This window comes from Passer montanus, unplaced genomic scaffold (assembly GCF_014805655.1).
Source record: "Passer montanus isolate IOZ18808 unplaced genomic scaffold, ASM1480565v1 scaffold14, whole genome shotgun sequence".
In the NCBI taxonomy this organism is placed as follows: domain Eukaryota; kingdom Metazoa; phylum Chordata; class Aves; order Passeriformes; family Passeridae; genus Passer; species Passer montanus.
This window is the reverse complement of record NW_024360941.1, coordinates 14,741,107-14,760,619: the sequence shown is the minus strand read 5'-3', so window position 1 is coordinate 14,760,619 and position 19,513 is coordinate 14,741,107. Positions and strand designations below refer to the sequence as shown.

The 19,513-nt window shown below is 40.6% G+C and overlaps 1 protein-coding gene across 1 annotated transcript in view; it reads right to left on the bottom strand.

Annotated features, from left to right (window-relative positions):
• Nucleotides 1-18: 18 nt before the first annotated feature.
• The window catches only part of MTUS1 (microtubule associated scaffold protein 1), a 119,779-nt gene continuing 100,284 nt past the window's right edge, over nucleotides 19-19,513 (bottom strand). The window contains exons 13-18 of the mRNA XM_039699845.1: nucleotides 18,065-18,131; nucleotides 10,311-10,384; nucleotides 10,111-10,206; nucleotides 7,393-7,509; nucleotides 6,087-6,184; nucleotides 19-5,290 (exon numbers count right to left, since the gene is read on the bottom strand). Coding sequence (XP_039555779.1) covers nucleotides 5,074-5,290; nucleotides 6,087-6,184; nucleotides 7,393-7,509; nucleotides 10,111-10,206; nucleotides 10,311-10,384; nucleotides 18,065-18,131 — 669 coding nt within the window. The 3' untranslated portion in view covers nucleotides 19-5,073. The remainder of the gene's footprint in view (nucleotides 5,291-6,086; nucleotides 6,185-7,392; nucleotides 7,510-10,110; nucleotides 10,207-10,310; nucleotides 10,385-18,064; nucleotides 18,132-19,513) is intronic.

The following is a 19,513-nucleotide window of genomic DNA, read 5'->3' as shown; positions in this document are numbered from 1 at the left end:
ATAGCAAATTATGGCTGCTAAAGGTAAAACTTGCATTTATTTATATATTAGCATTTACAGAACAAACAAAAAAAAAGGCAAAAAAGCAAACATTAGAATGACGTTCAGTTTTACAGCAGAATTTCTTCTTAGGTTAATAACAAGTTCAACTCCATTGTATTAATTTACTTAGGAGAAAAGGGAAGATATTTTCATTTACACAGAACTATACCTGGATAAATAAGCCACTGCTTCTCTCAACCTGCGTTCAGTTACCAGTACAAAGAAAGAACTTGCTAGAGGAGAAGGTAAGAACTTGATAACAACATTGTTGGACATTTTGGCACTGTTTGGTTTTTTTTTCTTAGTCTCAAGCACCACTTTATGTGGGCTAGAACTTTAAATACAGATCCTTAGTAGTGAAATGACAAAAAACATTTAATGCAAGCCATGTTACTTACAAGGCAAGTGAAAACCAGTTTACTCTGAACACACAAGGAAGCAAAGCAGGAACTGGTCCCTTGGTCACAAACTTCCCTCTGTTTCAGCCTGTGTTTGACTGGAATTCCTAAAACTTTCTTCTGCTGAAGGCCTGAGGTAGCCCTGTGCTCCAGCTAATTCAGACCTTTGAGCAGCTGTACAGCACTGTTTGGAACAGTGACAGCTCCAAGTGCTAATGTAAAAATGGCAGCTTCCCAGTAAAGTCAGTGATGTGATTAGTAGTGTAGGTAATCAAAACACTAAACAAGCTTGCTGAATGCTTTTTCTTCAGCATGCAGGAACCTAAACTAATTTAACTGATAAGAGAAATACCCATGATAAAGACTGAAATGGTTCCATGCAGGTCTCATGTGATAGACTACATGGAGAACATTCCCCAGGAACTTTTTTCATCTCTGGTCTCTGAAAATAAGGTATCAAAAAAAAATTAAAACAATATGCAGTAGAACTATCTTTGAAGGTGTAAGAGGCAAGGTTAATCTGTTAAAATGTATCAAGAACATTACACTGTAATCCAAAGACTAAGTAGGTTATACAATTTCATAGTAATACCTAAAAAAGATCTTTGGACCATTTTTTTAGGTAAAAAAATGTCCTTGTATCATGTGGGGTTTTTTTATTCTGACCAAATTAAGAGTCCTTGAGTTTCTAGGTGAGGCTGTGCAATGCGATAATTCCTTTTCAGCATTTTCATTCCTCAGATCAATGTCTTTTCCTTTGAACTAAAGGAGTTGTGCCAGCTTTTTGAATTTAGAAGTGCATTTGAGCCTGTAATTCAACAATTTATTTTCTTCTCAAAGTATCTGGTAAGTGGGAGATCATGTCACCTGCCCACCTTTGTTCAGCAGCTCAGTGGAGGCATCACTTACTTGATGACAGTTTGGCAGGAGAGGAAAAGATGGTGTAAATCCATTGCTTGAGTATTCCCCTGGGGTGTAATGGTTATGCCTAACCATCACGTGCAGGCCTCAAGACTGATACAGAAGCACTGCCTCTAAGGAAGAGTTTTGGTGGGTGTCACATCCTGTCCATCCTTTCTGTCCTTGTCCTCCCACCAAGCATGAAAATAATTATTGTAATTGAAAAACTATGAGAATTCTTTTACTATGTATTTTACACAGTTTTTATGTTACCAAAAGCCTATTGGGCAGAGCTGATGTTACATTGATGCAGTTAATTGCACATTTCCACCTAAATGAACAGTGACAGGGGAAGAGAATGAAGCCTGGGAAATAAAATTTAAGTGACTCGTCAAAGTTACATGCCTAAAGCTGCCAGTGCTGTTGTTTCCATTTCTATACCTGTGCCACTGCTCTTCTAAGGCAAGACAGCAGCAGTGGTCAGAAGGTATTTTTTTCTTCAGGGTTCAGTGGTTATCCCTTTTTAGCTGCAGCTCAGCCCTAAATAATTTCCTGGCTGTCAGACAAGGTCAGTGGTTGGTTACTGTATAGAAGGAATTTCATGACACCAGTTTACATGGAAGTGTCTTTGGTGTTAGTAATGAGAAACATCAAGTCTTTAGTTAGCTCAAGGAAATGATTCACCCCAAGTTTTATAAAAAATACAGTGCAACTCATACAATGACCTTTAGAGAAAAGCATTGAAGGTGAACCATACTATGAATAGTTTGAATGGCAACAAACTATTTGGTTCAGCTGTTAAATGTCACCAAAGCTTCCTCTGAAGCCCATCATTAGAGATGGAACCGAGAGTAAAGATGGATATCTGAAGAAAAACACTTGTTCACTTGCTTGACCTTTGGCTTATGATGATGAGCAGGTTTCTAGCTTTTCCTGAAGGAAACATAATGCTAAAGAAAAAAGCCCAAAATATGTAGAAGTTACTGGATTGAACAAAGTCTTTGCTAACACATGGTACTTAAGTTAAAGCTTGAAATACTAATACTCAAACAGAGAAAAACATTGAAACAGTATTTACAGATTAGCAGAATTATTTAATTCGTTGAGACCAACAGGACAAACACTAAACAGGTATTTCTGTAATCTGATTTCTACATACAAGCAGTCTTCATTTCTTCTTAAAAGCATTAAAGAGTCTACTTGCAAGCAGTTTAGACATGAAGAGTCACCTGCATTGTGGAGGTAAATTATCAACAAATTACCAGTCTTTGTATTATCTACTATACATACTTACTTTCCTGTACAGTAGCCTGGAAAAGCTTTCCCTGCTCTTCACAGGAAGGGCTGTGCCATGTTCAACCTTCAAACATTTGTGTGCACTCTGCTTGCATGTTTTATTTGAGGCATTACACTGCAACTAAAGTAATAAAGTTCTTACCAGTGGCCAGGTGAGTGTCCCTGTGACAGGGCCTGTTACACTTCTAACCTCTACCTGAGGCTTTTCTCACACACAGAATGTTCTGGAGAATCCCAAGCAAGCTCCAAATATTTTCTACCTACAAGTGGAGGAACAAAGGGAAATTTTCTAAGGAGTAGCTGAACACTAATAATCTGTGCCATGAAGCTTCACTATTGCTGTTTTGCTGTGCTGAGCAGATACCAAGAGTTTTTAGTAAATGGAAAAATGTTTCTCCTTAGATTAAAGCTCCTTTGACTGACATAAGCAGAAGAAAAATCCTTCAGTCGGTACAAAATATTTATTGTAAAGCATTCAGCTCAAATACATGCAATCAAATCTCTTTGACCGTAGAAAGCAAGGATATTCTGAGACATACTTAAAGCCAAGTTGTAGCCAACATAGGATTTTCATAGTTAAATTTGAACGTCCTAGTAAACATTTTAAGTACTGACACCACTAATAAGTGGCATGTACAGTGCCCTAAAAAGGATTAAAAGAAAGCATAATATTCCATAGAAATGGCATCCTTAATTTGTACATTATGAGAGGTTTAAGTAAATTTAATGATGAAACAATCACAAGTTTAAATATATTACAAATTTACTTACTGTATGAGCACTGTTAACAGTATTGTTTCTATGTCTGTGTTCCTCATTATTAGCCAAGATTTTGCAAGTCTTAGGTAAAATACTTTGAAGTGGTTCTCCAGTTGAGTTCCCTAAATGCCTTCCCATGCCCTTGACTCCTGTCCCCAAGCTACTGAAAAAGACAGGGAAACTCAGCCAGCTACCAGCATTAGCTAACCAGCAGTGCAACAATGTCGTGGCCCTACTGTGAAGCCCAAGCTACTGTAATTGTCAGTAGTATTTTCTAAGACTAATCTGAAGCTGAACCTGTTTTAGTAGGTACAGAGCAGTCATCTTAAACAGGTCTGATCAAGGGTGGAGCAAGGCTATCCAATTACCCTGTTGAAGCCGAAACTCAGCATGGGATATTTCCAGAAATGCTGACACCCTCATCCTCCGGTTTCAGCAGCCAGGACTACATCTTCCTCTACTTTACAGAATCTCTTGAACAGGATTTTTCACCTGATGAACTGTCAAAACACCAGTAATCCTGCAGTCTAAGAGGGAAAGTATGGCAGAATTAGCAAGATAAAATGCACAGATACTACCTCATACTCAGATGAATTTAGCCAGCCTGAGGAAAGTTAATACAAATGCTAATGCTTAAAAAGGCAAGGTGTGTTACCAGTTACATTGGAATTAAAAAATTACTTCTTATGAACTGAATTAAGAATGCACCTAGTTACAATTATTGCATTTCTCTTTGGCTTTCAAATGTACATCTTGTTTATCCTCAGGAACAGACGTGCTATTTTGGGGAAATCAGTGCTTCCTTTTCAGCAGGTAAGATGCTTGGTCTAGGCTTCTAAACTTGCAACTCAGCTAAGAACTTCTGACCTTGAGGGCTACTCTGGTTCTGACTACAACCCTATTGACTTGAAATCCAAAATCCATTGCACCCTGCAAAAAAAGTTCTCCTCATAAATGGCAGAACTGTGCATGGACGTGAAACCAAGAACCCATTCAAAATATGGCTGCAATTCAATTTGTTTTTAAAATTAATTCAAAGTTGCATACTCAGGTAGACCAAGACACTAAGGAGTCAGTTGACAGAGGTCTTCATGCCATTTTTTTACCAGCCAGAATGATGAAGGAAATTATTCTACAGTACCAGTAGTTTCTCCTCATTCCCAGGCAAGGGTACTCTGTTAAGCATGCATACTGAGAGCAGTGTCAAGGAAGTACATGTCAATGTATAGTCTTCAGGTTTTATCCTTTATTACGTACACAGCAAAGAAGGCAGCATTAGACACACGCACAGTGTGTTACACCCACTCCATCCACGGCACACGCACACACACACACAGCCTTAAAAAAGTGTCGGTGATAAGGAACATATTATAAAGGTTGTGATCTCTAAGCCCCTGAGCTTCTTCTTATGGTTAGGTGAAAAGGCAACAAACAAGTCTCTTCTTGCTCTATAAGTGCTTTGTGCAACGATGTCCATAGAGGTCATAAGTCTTTTTGGGAGGAGTGAATGTCTTACTCCCACATTCACAGTCTCCTATCGCTGTTTTTGCAACACATAGTTTCCAGTTACGTTTAGTTGTCATAGGCGGCTAATATAGCTCTTGCTCCTGTGATTAAAGTTAGGAAAGGTTCTGCAGATCAGAAGTGAAATGCAGGCCTCTCTTTCTCTCAAGAGATGTCATCTTGGTGACACTGCAGGACTAGAGAAGTTACCAGAATTTCGAGGAGACTGAAGAGGCACAGATGAAGAACTGGGAGACAGTTTTCTTGGGCTGCATAGATCACCATTGTGCAACTTCCACAAAAGTTCTTCATTTTCCATTGACAGGCGTTTGTTTACTTTTGATTCTTTCTCTAGTGACTCCTGTAAAACAGCTTGCTCTGTAGAAAGTTGCCTGCAAATGCAAGATTTACATCAGAACACATAACCCAACTTGGAGGCTGCAGTATTAAAACTTAAAGCATGGTCTGAAAGTTCATAAGCCTTTGCTTGGCTCACAACTGAATTCCAGCTTTAATAGGAGGACTGAGCATGTTCTCATCCTAGCTATATTTAAACTGGTAGCTTGCAGAAAGCAGGAGGAAGACCCAGTAAGAAACATCCCTAAGGACCTGAAAAAGCATCTGAAAAGTGAGGCTTAAAACAACACATGCTTTTAAACAGCTGTGCTGGAGCCTTTGGGTCTTGCAGGCTCAGCTCAACACAGAAGCTACAGATTCCTTCACACTGGAAGAGTCTGGCCATCCATTTAAGCAACTGTTAGGAGGAGCTGAGACCTGTTTTATTGATGTTAAATATTACTGTGACTGCTAAATAAACCACACCAATCTAAACTGGGGACAAATCACTCACTGAAGTGGTTATAAGTATGACCTAGGTCTAGCTTACAAGCCAGTAGTACTTAAAATGGACAATCTTTGTATGATGGTATTTCTGATACTGCTTTTTCTTCCCTAAAATACTGGGGTACTGAAGAACATACTGAACCTTTATCCCCTTTCAAAATGTTCCCGCTTGCTAACTGTACAAAGGAATGCACATTTGTAGAGATAAAAGTGGGGAAGAAATGTGTTCTTTCACAGAGTACTAAAAAATTGCATTCACCAATATTTAAGGAGAATTTTTTTTCTTCTCACAGGAACCCCTTCCCCCTGATTAAAGGCATCTAAATGTCCACAGATATTTTTCACCTTGAAAGCTCCATGTGTTTGTCCATCCGAGCTTTTAATTCTTCATTTTCTTGCTGAACCTTCTTTAATTTATCCATTAAGATTGTGTTGTTCTCCACCTTGGAAAGAAGGTCACAATTTGAAATAAAACCCATACGTGCACTCACCAAGATTCTGGCTGAGCTATCAGAGATGTTGGCAATCTGGAGTTTGCAGAGCTTGTTACAGTACACACAAAAACATCCTACTTACCTTATCCTTGCATAACACTGGCACTTGCCCACTTGTTCTGATTAGATGCCAACAAGGAGGACTGGGTAAGGGACCTACTGTCAACCAGCACATTGCAGTAATTTCTGCCAGTGATGGGCACTTAGGCACTGTAGCGCCTTTCTAGACAGAAGACTGTCTGGAAATACCACAACAAATTCAAGAGTTCCCCTGAGCAAACAGCTTTTCCTATTGCTCTTCTGATTCCACATCACTGCTGGAGGGCGTTATCAAAAATAAAAGGAAAAACTGATTAAGTGGTTGCATGGTCCAAGGCCTTCTACACTGTGGCCAATTTCTGTTGGAAAAGATGAAGGTTTGCTAGCAATCTGCTAGTAATTGTGGACTAGGGTAACATATGCTGCTGCACAATACTGAACAACTGACATCAATGTGTTCCTTTGTATCCAAACCTCTTTCTATACTTCCTCATTAAAGTCTTGCTTAAGCAAGTATTACAACAGTGTTCAAAGGCCCCACCCAGGAGAAGGACCTTGTCCTGTCACAAATAAGAGCATGCTAATTGATTACAAGTCCTGCCTCTGAAATTGACTTTTCATGTGGAATTACACACAGGTCAGGAAGACAATCACGCAGCTAAACAAGCAGCTTAACAGCTAAAATGATGGACCTAACCTAATCAAGACTTACTCCATTTCATATTTGACCCCTTCTTGTTAAATTAGGATCATTTCCTTCTTAATGCTTTTCTGACACTGCAATCTATCTTCCATACCACTTCAGCAATGTAGCAGGTAAGGATTTGGTTTTTTAGGGGAAGAGGCTCCCAGATAATCTGTACTAACATAGCAATAGTTTGTGCAAACCAGTATTTAAGATGTTAAAAGGTCATTTAGAGCATTGGGTCATTCTTTTTGCCTCATGACATATATCCCAAAGCTGTACCTGCAATATAAGCACATCCCATCATGAATTCCTGTTTCCTTTCAAACAAAAACTATTAATTCTTGCATTTAAGTCCATCCAGCCCAAGTTTGTTATAGAAACACAAGTCAGAGACACAGCCCCAGCCTGCCAGACCCCAAGGAATGCTCACCAGCTTTTCCATCTTCATTAGCTTTATATCTTGCTGATGGAGCTTCTCATTCTTGATCTCAAGCACTGCTTTCAAACTTTCCAGCTCCTGTTCCAGGTACATAATCTGTGGGTTTTTCTGAAAGATTGCCAGAGAGTTTGCTTAGTACCCTGAATTTCAGGAATAATTTAGATATTTCTCTGCTGTTTAGAAAAAAAAGAGGAAATAATTATGGTAATGAGTTACTTGTTCTAAGTGAAATCAAGTCTCACACTAGAATAAATAACAAGATCTGATATCACTTTCTCCTTGGTTCTTGTTTGTCCTTCAGGGTAGGTGGACAGTTGCAGCTGCTTCATCACAAGTTTTTCAGAAAACACTTAATGCACAGACATGAAAAACCCTTGTGAATCAAAGGAAGGCATGAATGCTGTCACATCAAAACTTGTTTCGCAGGAGTGCCCAAAGGCCTTAAGGCTAGGAGTTCCAAAATTTATTTCATATTACTCATAACCCATCCCAAGAGATAATTAGAGTAAACATTTGAAGTTTTCAGGCACTGGAACAATTCAATAAAGCACCAGAAGTTTAAGTTCTGAACTTGACTGTAGCTTATGTTCCCTGGTTTGAGTCTGAAGGTAGCTGGCTCATAAGCAGAAATTGAAAGTTCTCAGCTTCACATTCTTCTGAAGCCTGAAAATGCAATTACACATACCAATCTTGCACTTATCCATAACTTATCTACAATATAGCAAGTTAGGACTTTTTTTATTTTTCCTTTTTGTATTGTTTTCTGGGAGGTGAAAGGGAGAGCAGGAGGAGGCCGGAGCAGGGTAAGATGTGGTTGCCTCAAGGACCTGTTTTCCAGAGTAAGAAACCATTCAAACACTGTAGAGTAAAACACATTCTCTGCATTTCAAGGCAGTCAGAGCCAAAAAAAAAAAGGGAAAATAAAGCAAGTCTGGGTCCATTTCCAGGTAGTGAGAATGGAACACTGAGCTGAACTCAATCAATGATTAAGCATGTTGTGTAACTTAAGTTTATCTTCAAAATCAAACAAAACTTGTTTTAGTGCATTTGTGTAAGAACACAGGTGTACCACACTGAGTAACAGCTTCACTGCCACACCAGAAACCTCACAGAGGAGGGCAATGCCTGCAGTCTTGGGGGGTGTGGTCCCAGAAGCACAGAGCCAGGACATGTCACAAGTAACAGGGGCTCCATCACCTACACAGTTCATTATCCTGCTTGTTTTTAAGGCCTGTTGCAGCAGTGGTTCTTGTTTAACTTCTTTTGAGCAGTCTGTGCGAGGGTGAAGCATGCTGTGCTACCTCAGTGAAGGCAGCAGATGATCTGTTCCCTGTTTTGTGAATTTAAGATGGAATCTAGGAGCTAACAAGAAAAGCCATCCTGAAAAGTTTAAATGTTACAGTATGTTCAATATTGACTTTATTTTCTTTGCCTCCTCAATTCCAATGGTCTTAAAATGTGTTTTTAAAGTTAAGTCTGAGCCCCCACATTAGCTACTCAGAGAAGAACACACAGCCAAATTAAAAGACTGAAAAGTCTACATAAGTTTTTATCAAAAAACCTGGGAATATCAAGTGACACTACATAAATGATAGAAGAGAGGTGGAAATACATCACTCTCTTGAAAGGGCTAGTGGGAATTCTGATACTGCAGAATGTGTGTTTAGTGCAGAAGAGTATGCTGAGTCAAACTGGTGCCTTTCCAAAGAGAAGGCTCAAGCTTATCATGCATCTTATGCTGCCAGGAAAGCACAAAGCACATTTGCAGCTATGTAAAGGTACTTGACTATTGCTCCTTTAATTTAAGCAACATCTGAGCGTGCCTGTGGAATTAAAGCCCCAGGTCTCGCTGCCACAGCAACATACCGTGGTTGCAGATTCTTTTTGTGGCAGATCCGTCCTGCCACTAGAATAACCAATAAGAGAAAACAAAACAAAACAAATTCCAGTGAAAACCAGGGCAACTTCCACTAGAGGCATCCTTAGTGAGTCTTTAAGCATGGAATTTCTTTTTGTGGAATAAACAATACTACTGGGATCCCACTTACTTCTGGTAACCAGAAAGATAAGCATGTTTGTGTCCAACCCTCCCACCTGGTACATAAAAAAAACCCTCTCTCAGAACACATTTCTATCCCAGGGTCACAATCACCAACAGCAGCCTTGGGAGGAAAGGCAGGACAAAATAAAAGTTTCTATTTGAAGGATAAATCAGCAAAAAGTAAGAATCAACATTTGAATAAATGCATTAGCAATGAGCTTTGCAGTAGTGATGCTAGACCACACTGATCATAGCACCGGTACAACAGTTACCGACTGTCCAGAAAAATGCTATGGTACAGCTCCTGTACACACATGGGCCTTCAGTTTAGCTTAGGCAATTATTTACACCCCTGACTTAAAACAGCTTTTAGAGTTATAATGGTAAAGTTAATACACATCATTATGTGCTTCGAGCCTTCAGTTTAGCTTAGGCTAATATTTACACCCCTGACTTAGATACTCAACAGCTTTTTAGAGTTATAATGGTAAAGTTAATACACATCATTATGTGCTTGCGAAAAACTTTGGGCTGATGAGCCATTTACAAAAAAAATTCCTAAGTATGGGATCCCTGTCAGGCTTCATTGCAAATTTTTTGCATTATACAATAAAATAAACCCAGGCAAGATCTGTTCATCTACATTACTTTGAAAGATCAAGACTTACAAGATTGGCTTTTTCTTTGGCTATTTGTTTTTGTTCTTCTAGTTTCAGCTTCTCACTCAGAGAGTTGTTTTCACTTTTTAGTTCATCGATTTTTTTCTGAAATGTAAATATATTGTATCATTAGGCCAAGAATTCAGTGCACATCTCCAAACTGCTTTTCAAGTTTTAAACTGTTAAAATGAACCCAGCCCTTAACAAACCTCCAGCAACTCCTGCTTCTCTTTAAAGGAATCTTCAAGTGACTTCCTTTCCGATTCATGGGTACTCTTGAGCTCTAAAACAAATTATTTTTGCAGATGTTTAATACCACATAAGATGTGAAAATTCTTTTTGAAAAGAAACAGCCTGAAGATCCAGCCTACAAATACATGCTTGGATACAGTTGATGCCAACACAGAACATTTATCATTAACTGATGCAAAGCATTTATGAAGTATCAGATTTATTCCCACTTCAGATTTGCTGATTGTCCCCTCACATATGCATTTCATTAGCCTGTCAGTTTTGGGAGCATTCATCTGCATCCAACAAATGGACTTCCTAAGCACAGGTCACATCTGACAAAAGTTCAGTTTATGGAAGGAAACACAGGAAAAATTGAAATTGTGTCTCTCACCAACTTCTAAAAAAAATTTCTTTTCTTACTTCAGATGCCATGCAGAGAAATTTGCTCTTTGAAAGCAATAGAAGCATGGCCAGTCTTCAAGACAAAATTATCACTGAAAATTGAGCTATTAAGTGGAGTTGGAAGGAGTATAGAAATCATCATCCCTTAAATCAATGAGATCCAATGTCATTTAAATCTGAGCACGTCACCACCCCCTCCCTGAAAAACACCTCTGCCACAGTGTACAGCACACAGTGTACAAGGAGTCATCCTCCTACTGTTAACATGACTGCAGCAAACGCCTTGTGCAGTTCCACTGCACCCAAAGCCTGGAAGCAAGGTGAAACAGCATCTCAGTGTGGTTACTGACCTTGTGCAAAACCGGTTCTATACAGACTCTAGTGCTATGGTTTAAAATAAATTAGTCAGATGAGTGCCTGTTTAAGAGAAAAATCAACTAAAATGTTAACTTGATCCTCAAAGGCAGGAGAAGTCATGCATGCATGCACTTCACAGCAGACTGGCACACTGCCCCAACAGTGTAAATATAAACTCTATGTAAAAGCATGGGAAGAGGCAAGGATTTTTTCAGGCAGTACAGGAAATTCTCATCACAACAGTGTTTGAGCCTTAAGATAAATAAATTACAGTATCCTCAGGGACTGATTCCCGAAGTAGTAATGGGTCAACTGAAGTGGAAAGCAGCCTGCCCCAGCAAAGTGCCTCAAGTTACACGTGCCTTACTCTTCTTTGCTATAGCTCATTAAAAGCATGTGAGTAACTTGATGGATGATACTTTCACTCTCTTTTAAGGGAACTGTAAAGAGTCCTGGCCTTGCTACCATCACTTGGAACCTGTAGTGGAACGAGAAAGTGTTAAGAGAGCGAGCTGTCCTGCACGGAAATCAATCTACATGTGTGTCTACCTGAATTAGGCTTAACAGCAAGCTTAGCTATATCGGGTCTCTGCAAAAGATGTGCTGATCTGGACAGATTTAGGCCAAGCTCTTCATTTCCTGACTGGCAATGATGCAACAGACGCTCAACTGAAACCTACCACAACATTCTATGAAACTCAAGCAGATTTCACAGTTTTTACTACTTTCTGCAGCAGCACCAAAATAAGTTTTTGCTCTCCTTTTTATCTTTATTAGAAGTTTCACAAACTTCTCTTAAAACTGCTGTCTTAGGTAAAGGAAAAAAAAATTAGCTTTCACACATCTACCACATTGCAGGGGCATGAAGTTATTGAATATATATACATATACATATATATATATATATATATATATATATACTCTGCATTGCCACGTTTTTGGAGAAGAGGCAACATCATTGTTAGGGGACATTATATTACAATGCCAAGAACCAGGCAGCAAGCCAACTGGAGGTATTACACAGCCAACGACGTGCAGATGGAGCTGACCTTCTACAGCAGAGTAAGGGCATAGCTGAGAGGCAGGCGACTTGCATGGCTCAGCTGAGGTAACTGTAGCAAAATGCTTCAAATGATCCACTTCATTTAAAACCAACAGAGGAAGAAGCATCAAATTCTTTATTTGCAAGGCCAGAGCTATTAATTTGCCTCCAGTTAGCCAGAAGAATGTGCTGCCTATCGTTGCCTTATCTTTAAATGTCAGCATGCAGAACTTCAGATGATGCAAAGCACTTCAGAAAAAAAGCAAATAGCAAACCACGCCTTTGTCAAAGAAAACAGACGCATCAGTTCCCCTTCAGGCAGTTTGCAATTCAGATTTATGAGAGGACTAATGTTACAAAGGCAAACAAAACACTTTTGAAATTGCACTAGCAGTTAAAAGCTGTTACCATAAAGGTAACTCTGGCCTCCACAAAGCTGGAGGCTGCAACGCCTCCTTGCAGATCACAAGCCTGACTTATATCCCTGCCATCCAAAGAAGAAGCAGAATTCCTACACAACCAGTGAGCTTCCAGTATCATGGTGGTGCAAGAAACTGACCATGTTTTTTTCTGACTTCACAAAAAATATCAACTAAAGAATTGTAAATTTGAAATTACGAGATGTCCCATAAACCAAAGCTTGTCTAAATACTTGAGATTGAAATGTGTGCAGCAAGTATTTTGCATAGCCCTATCCATGTGCAGACTGAATCATGTACTTTACAACGGCTCTGCTTTTTTTAAACAAAGTGCCTTTTTCATGATTTGTCACAAATTCCTTAATTTGTTCATTTAGCCACTGACTAACCAAACTGGATTGCTGCTCAGATGAAGAGTATTCTCACTGAACTCATGCTAAACATTGAAGAAAAATTTGTAACTGGAACATGTGCTCTTACAGTAGCAAACACACAAATCTATTTCAACTTCCTGTCCACTTCAGAGATACCTGAAGTGCATACTTCAGAGTTTTTGTACACTAATACTGTGTTTCCTTTCCCTTCTTGAAGTGCTTTTCTCCACAATTCCGCATCTTTAGACCACAAACCTTGAGCAAAAAGAAAAAAAAAACCCCAACAGGAAACAAATGGTCCAACAGCAGGCAAAAATCAAGCCAAAGAGATGAAAAGATGCACTATTTGTTTGTCTGTGAAGTTTGCTCAATTCTACCTGTAATACTAAACAGTTTTAAGGATAGTGTATACGGAATGCTATGCTTGGCAGGCAGAAACAATCTTTTTACTTCTTTATTCATATAGCACAGCCATTAATTTATTTTTTCCCTGCAAAAATTAATATTTTTTCTCCACTTGGTTGTCCCAGCCTCTCTTCCCAACCATACAACTGTCTCTCCGAATATCAGTACAGCACGGAGCAAGATTAATCAGGGTTTTTAGGCTTCTTAACACTTCTAATTATAAATGAAGAGCCTGGTTCTTTTGGGCCCAACCACAACCTTTAGAAATCATAGGAAGTTTCTGAGATATGGTAACAGCAAATCTTAACAGCAGAAATGCTGGTTTTGACATGTAAAATTACCCTTTATTTGTAGTAGTTAACATCATCCACTTGCATCTTGGGTATTTCACTACAAAGCTTTTTAAGTGCAAAAATCAAAACAAATGCCTGCAAGAGCAGCATGGAGAACCAGGCACATGGCAACTCCCTGCATAGTGCAAACAGAAGCACATCCAAACCACAGCAACAGGGCCTGCAGCTGAAGGAGAGGACTACAAAAGTTACCTTTGTATCTCCAAAAAAGCTATTTTGTATTTTCATTAAAAGTGATAGCCAAGACATAGGACCTTAAAATTATGCAGCATCTCCTTTCAGTTTTTTTTCTTGTTCTAATTATAAAACCATCATCCAAATCCAGCCCTTATGGCTGAACAGCTTAGATGAAACATTTTTCAACTTACATTCCCCTAAAAGCTACCATAACCATAGTTCTAAGATAAAATACAATGGATTTTTTGGAACCCTGAATTAAATGGTTTGCAAATGGTAGTTATCTTTATAAAATTGTCCAAGTCACTCACTGGCCTAGTTATGATTTATGAAAAGGCATTAGACTGTCTGAAATTCTAAACCAGAGTTCACTAGGACAGTAAACTGTCAGGATTTTAATAGATGTGGGGGATGTGAAATGGGGATAATTACCATAAAAAAAGCCCAAGTATTTGGTACTACATGATACCACACTGCACTAACACTTAATTGCTCAAACCTTGTATTTCACACTGCAAGCTGTATGTTCACTTGTCCAGTAAGTCTGCTACAGACAGGCTCATTTCCTTCTCTATACACCACATATTTTTATATCTAGATAGTAATTAATTCATGGTATTGGCAGATTCTCAATATTGAAACTTCTTCTACCCAAACATGCTTTCAAGTTTATGACCAGGTTTCTCTTGGTGTTACTTCCATAATGAGACTAATTATACAGGACATTAAACCACATTGCATATTTTTGTTCTTGGGCAAGTTAGACAAGGCAGGTAGCCAAAAAAGCCTGCTTTAAGCAACATTTAAGCAGGTAGGATTGAATAAATAACATGAAGCACTCACTTCTCTGCTGGGAAGTAAATTCACATCCCCTGTGCTGCAAACTCAAGTGACAGAGTGTTCAAGGAGGCAAACAGGCAGGTCTGTGAAGTGTAACAAGTCAGGCCCTGTCTCAAATAAGTGAAAGAAGCACCTACCTATTATTAAATATTTTTAAGGATCACCTTAACCTGAAAACCAAATCACATTCACTGTAAAACACAGCAGTCTCTTCTATCTGAACTTTCAAAGCATCTTGAAAATAATTTAGTGATAAAAAAAGAATATGAAGGTATTCTGAAGGAAATACAGTTTATCAATTGCCATGCAGCAGCTGGAGGTGAGAGAGAGGGGTTTGGCATTTGGCTGCCTGTCCAGGGTACACACACGGAGAAAGGCTCACGAATGGAAATGTTCAAAGGGCCAAGGTTGGCGCCGGCTGAGTCAACTTTGCACCTGCTATTTTGTAGCAGGACTCAGCTGGATCACATCCAGCATGGTTGCAAGGAGGATCTGAAACAATTTGGAGTGCAATTGATTCAGAGGAATAGTTTCATACCTCTCAAGAAACATGCAGCCCTTGCAATTTCTACTGACATAATTAAACAAGTAACTAGAAGTTTACACACTAGCTTGCATCTTGAGAAAAGAAAGAGTTGGACAAGCAGGACATCTGGTTGCTCCAGGCTCCCTGAACTATGGTGCTTACATTCAAACTACAGAGTTTAGTGTTTGTAGCTGGAGATTTTAAGGAAGTCTAAGTTCAGAACCCAACTGTTACTGAATTTGAACTCCCTTTGGAAAAGCCCATCCCCAAACACCTATCACTGCTAATCCTTGCCCGTGTTTCCAGCTACTAAGTGTAGAAAGCATTATCTGGTAACCATCATCCCCTGGCTGGCACAGTCACCTCTGGGACAGGAATGACTACTTAAACCATTAAACAAAAAGGTATTTTGGTAGAAATGGTCATTCACAATAATCCAGCAAAACAGACCATCTGACAGCAAGTCAATTTGTTCTTGCAAGGTAAATCAAGGAGCTTGGGAACGTGCACAGATAAACTTCAAAGTAAGAAACTGAGATGTCTAAACTGTACAAGCTTCAGGATACTCTCAAACTCAGCAGCATGCAGGGAACAGGCTCCACTGGGCTGTGCACACCTGATTCCTCTTAGACTGCCTGTCCCCAAACCGCAAATCAACAGTCATTAAAAACGTGACAGCTGGGACTCCACAAAACATCTACATGGCCAAAATAAGACTCAAACTGCACTTAACTTTCCCAGCAAACGCATGCTTAGATAATACTGAATGGAAATCCACAGTACTTACGTCAAAACAGTCTATGGAAATCTTAAGTACAACTGTATCAATTTAACAGTGTCAACAGAAAGCTGATTAGCAGGTATGTATTTAAGCAGATTATTTTCAGCTAAAGCTACTGTTTTAAGAATGCTTTTCTCACACCTTGTCAACAAATTATTAACTTCAAAAAAACCCCAAACCAAGTTCTTTTTCAAGGTAGATAGTATTGAAGACGTGGATAGTTTTTCACTTCTGTAATTAAATTCACTCCCTTTACATGCTGAGGAGAGCAGTACAGACAGGCTAGACGTGTGACGTGGTTAAGACAAAGGAGCTGCATGAAGATAAATAAATGCTTCATGAAACCATAATGCTTCCCCTTACAAAGGCAAGTGAGCCCCAGGCTGCCATTCAGATGCTCCTGCAGAACTGACCCAGGAGGGTCAGCTCTGTGAGGGGGACAGTTGACAGTAGCAGCCAGCATCCCTGTCTAAGAGCTCTGGGCATTCAGGTGTCACACATCCATCAGACACAGCTGCATTTGAGGTTTTTTTCAGGTCAGCTCTGTGAGGGGAACAGCTGACAGTAGCAGCCAGCATCCCTAAGAGCTCTGGCCATTCAGGTGTCACACATCCATCAGACACAGCTGCATTTGAGGTTTTTTTCTAGTTATCACCCTACTGAATGGCACATGCTTGCAAAGGGAGTTTAATTTATGAGCTCAGCAGGCTGCTAATCAAAGCAGGAAGATAACAAGTTTATGGAAAGCTCACTTAAGCATGAGGCATCCTTACAAAGAGCTAAGCATTCAAAAAAAAAAAAACCCAAACCCCACCAAAACCCTCAAATGTGGTAACGGGCAAAAGTGTTGGCCAGCTTTTGGTCTACCCATCTAAGCAGAATTTTCCCTTTCTAGATATGTGATAAACATAGTACCTAGGATGATAAAGGAAAAATAATGTTAAAGATGCAAACCTAGAGAAGGAAAGAGACTTCTTTGCTCTGATAACAATCCTTCTGAAGTAATTTCCTTGAGGTAAACAATGGGGTTGCTCAGAGAATCACATTAAGTACATAAATAAAAAGAAATCTGATTTATAAAGTTTATAACACAACTTCTAAGTGATGCAAGAAGGCCTTTTCCACATTAAAACTCCAGTCCTGTTGTCACTTTAGGGTAATAGAAACATCAGTTGCAGCTGATGGGGGACACCACCCTTGCACACTGCTACTCCTTCCTCTTTTTCTGCTCCAGTCCCAGTATTCTTTCAGTCACGTACTGAAGTCAGGGCAGGCAGCTTTGGCAAAACAGCACTACCAGCCAATAGTTTCAGCTGGCTTAGGTCCCCAGGCAGCTCACTGCATTGGTGGGGACATAGCTGCCCCTGCAGCAATGCTGGCACAAGGAGGACAAAGGGATGCAAGGGCAAGGGCGGGGGAAGGCCAGGCTCTTTCAAAGCCAGCCCCTACTGAGACCTGCCTGGATCATCTGCTAAGATCCAATACATTACATGGAGCTACCACTAAATGCAGTTAAATCAAGCTTCAAAGTTGGCAAAACCAGCCCCTGCACATAATAGCTCAATTTTATGTTATAGCCATCCACTAGGATGAGTTCAAAGATTTAATCTCATCAGCCTGAAAGCATTTCCTTCTGTTAATTTTACACTCATTCACCCACAGGTCACTAAGGCAAAAATGCAGATTTTGCACAGTATGTTTTACAGGTTTATGAATTTTTTTCCCAGCAAATCTCTAGAAGACAGCATACAAATGAGTTAGGGATCAAGCAGAAGTATGTATGCTGTCAGCTATCCTCCCATTTTTCAGAAGTGAGTGCTTTGGTCACCAACACATGTTTTGTAAGGAGGCCCTGCAAGGCACAGTCAGATCAGTGCCAGGAATTCGGTGAACCTGGGGTCATGCTGTCAGGGCTCTGCAGCACTTACAGCATCTGAGCGGAATTCAGTCAGGGAATTAAATGACTGCCATTACAGTACCAGGGCATCTGTCTTCTGCAGATCTGCTTTGCCGCATTTCTGTTCTCATGATCAATGCACAAATAAATTCTTACCTAGTTCTCCTCGAAGGTTAACTAGCTCTTGAGATAACGCTTTCCGCTGCTTCAGTGCTTCTTCCCTCTGCAGAGAAAAGAACAAAACACCCCAAATGTTTGGTTACTAGTGGTCTGAGCAGGGCACCCTCCAATAATTAACTTCCATGTGTTCTGTAGGAAAAACAAGAGGCAGGAACAAGAAGCCAAGATATGACTCATTTAGGATAACAGTTCAGCTGTTACAATATACACAGATGTTCTTCTGTTGTTAAGGAAGTTATACTTTAAAACAAAGAACAGCTTTTTCCAGGACAGCTCTGCAATTAAAATCCTACTTTGCAGCAATTAATTATATATTTTATGGTGGGTGTAACAACATAAGCCTTCAGAACAAATCAAGTGGTCTGGTAGATGTCAAGTGCACAGAAGTGTCTATGTGAAAGAAGCATGCATTAAATATTTATCTTAAGCTTACTCAAACAGAAAACCATCAACTTTGCTAAATGCTTAGTCTTCCATGAAGAAAAGGCACAGCCCTGTTCGAAGTTGAATACAACCCACCCCACCGCTCGCAGTTCTTAATGTTAAGATAGATGGTGTTTCTTATACGGAGAGAATCACAAGGCATGTGTGAACAGACCACAACAAAGCAGAAGCACCCATCTCGCTGCTCTCCCCGGGAGCTGTGCCCTGGCCAGGAGGCGGCGGCCAGGCCGCGGTGCCCCGGAGCCGGGCCGGGCCGGGCAGAGCCGCTCCGGGCACGGCCGGGCAGAGCCGCTCGGGCACGGCGGTCACCGCCTCCCGCCACGCGCGGAGGTGACGAGGTCCACGCGCCCGGCCGGCTCCCTGCGAAACAAGCACTCATTACCCTTGCTGCAGCACACTGAGAATAGAGGCACAGCTTGCTGCTAGAGCAGCCCATCTTCCAGCGCCGGCAGCCCCCCGCTCGGCCCCCCGGCCCTCATCGGCGACGCGCGGGTGGCGGCGGCACCACCGAGCCGGGCAGGTCTGGCCGGGGCCGAGCGCCAAGGCTGGACCTTGCCTCCGCAGGTTATCCTGCGTCCGCGCCCAGCGCTCCCGACAGCGGCAGATACTGCAGCTTCTGCAATTGGCACAAGCAGCCAGCGATTACTTAAAGCCACAGCCCTTCTTTTATGAAAGGCGAGCCCAGACATTAGATCGATCGATCTCCGCTTGCTCCGGCGGCAGCCGGGATCACCGAGGGAACACTGCCCTTCTCTGCAGACAACCGAGCGTATTTTTAGCTGTTTGGAGCTTGCTGTACGCTGCTTTCACACTTAATTTGTTGATGCAAAAATAAGCCACAGGAGGCCTAAACTGAATGGGAGAGCCACAGATACAGCAGCTTTGCTGCTGTCAATGCCCAGGCTTAGGTTCAATAGCCCTGGTGCACACAAACAGCTTGAAACTCACCCTGCAATCCACAGACTTAGCCACAACTGAGCA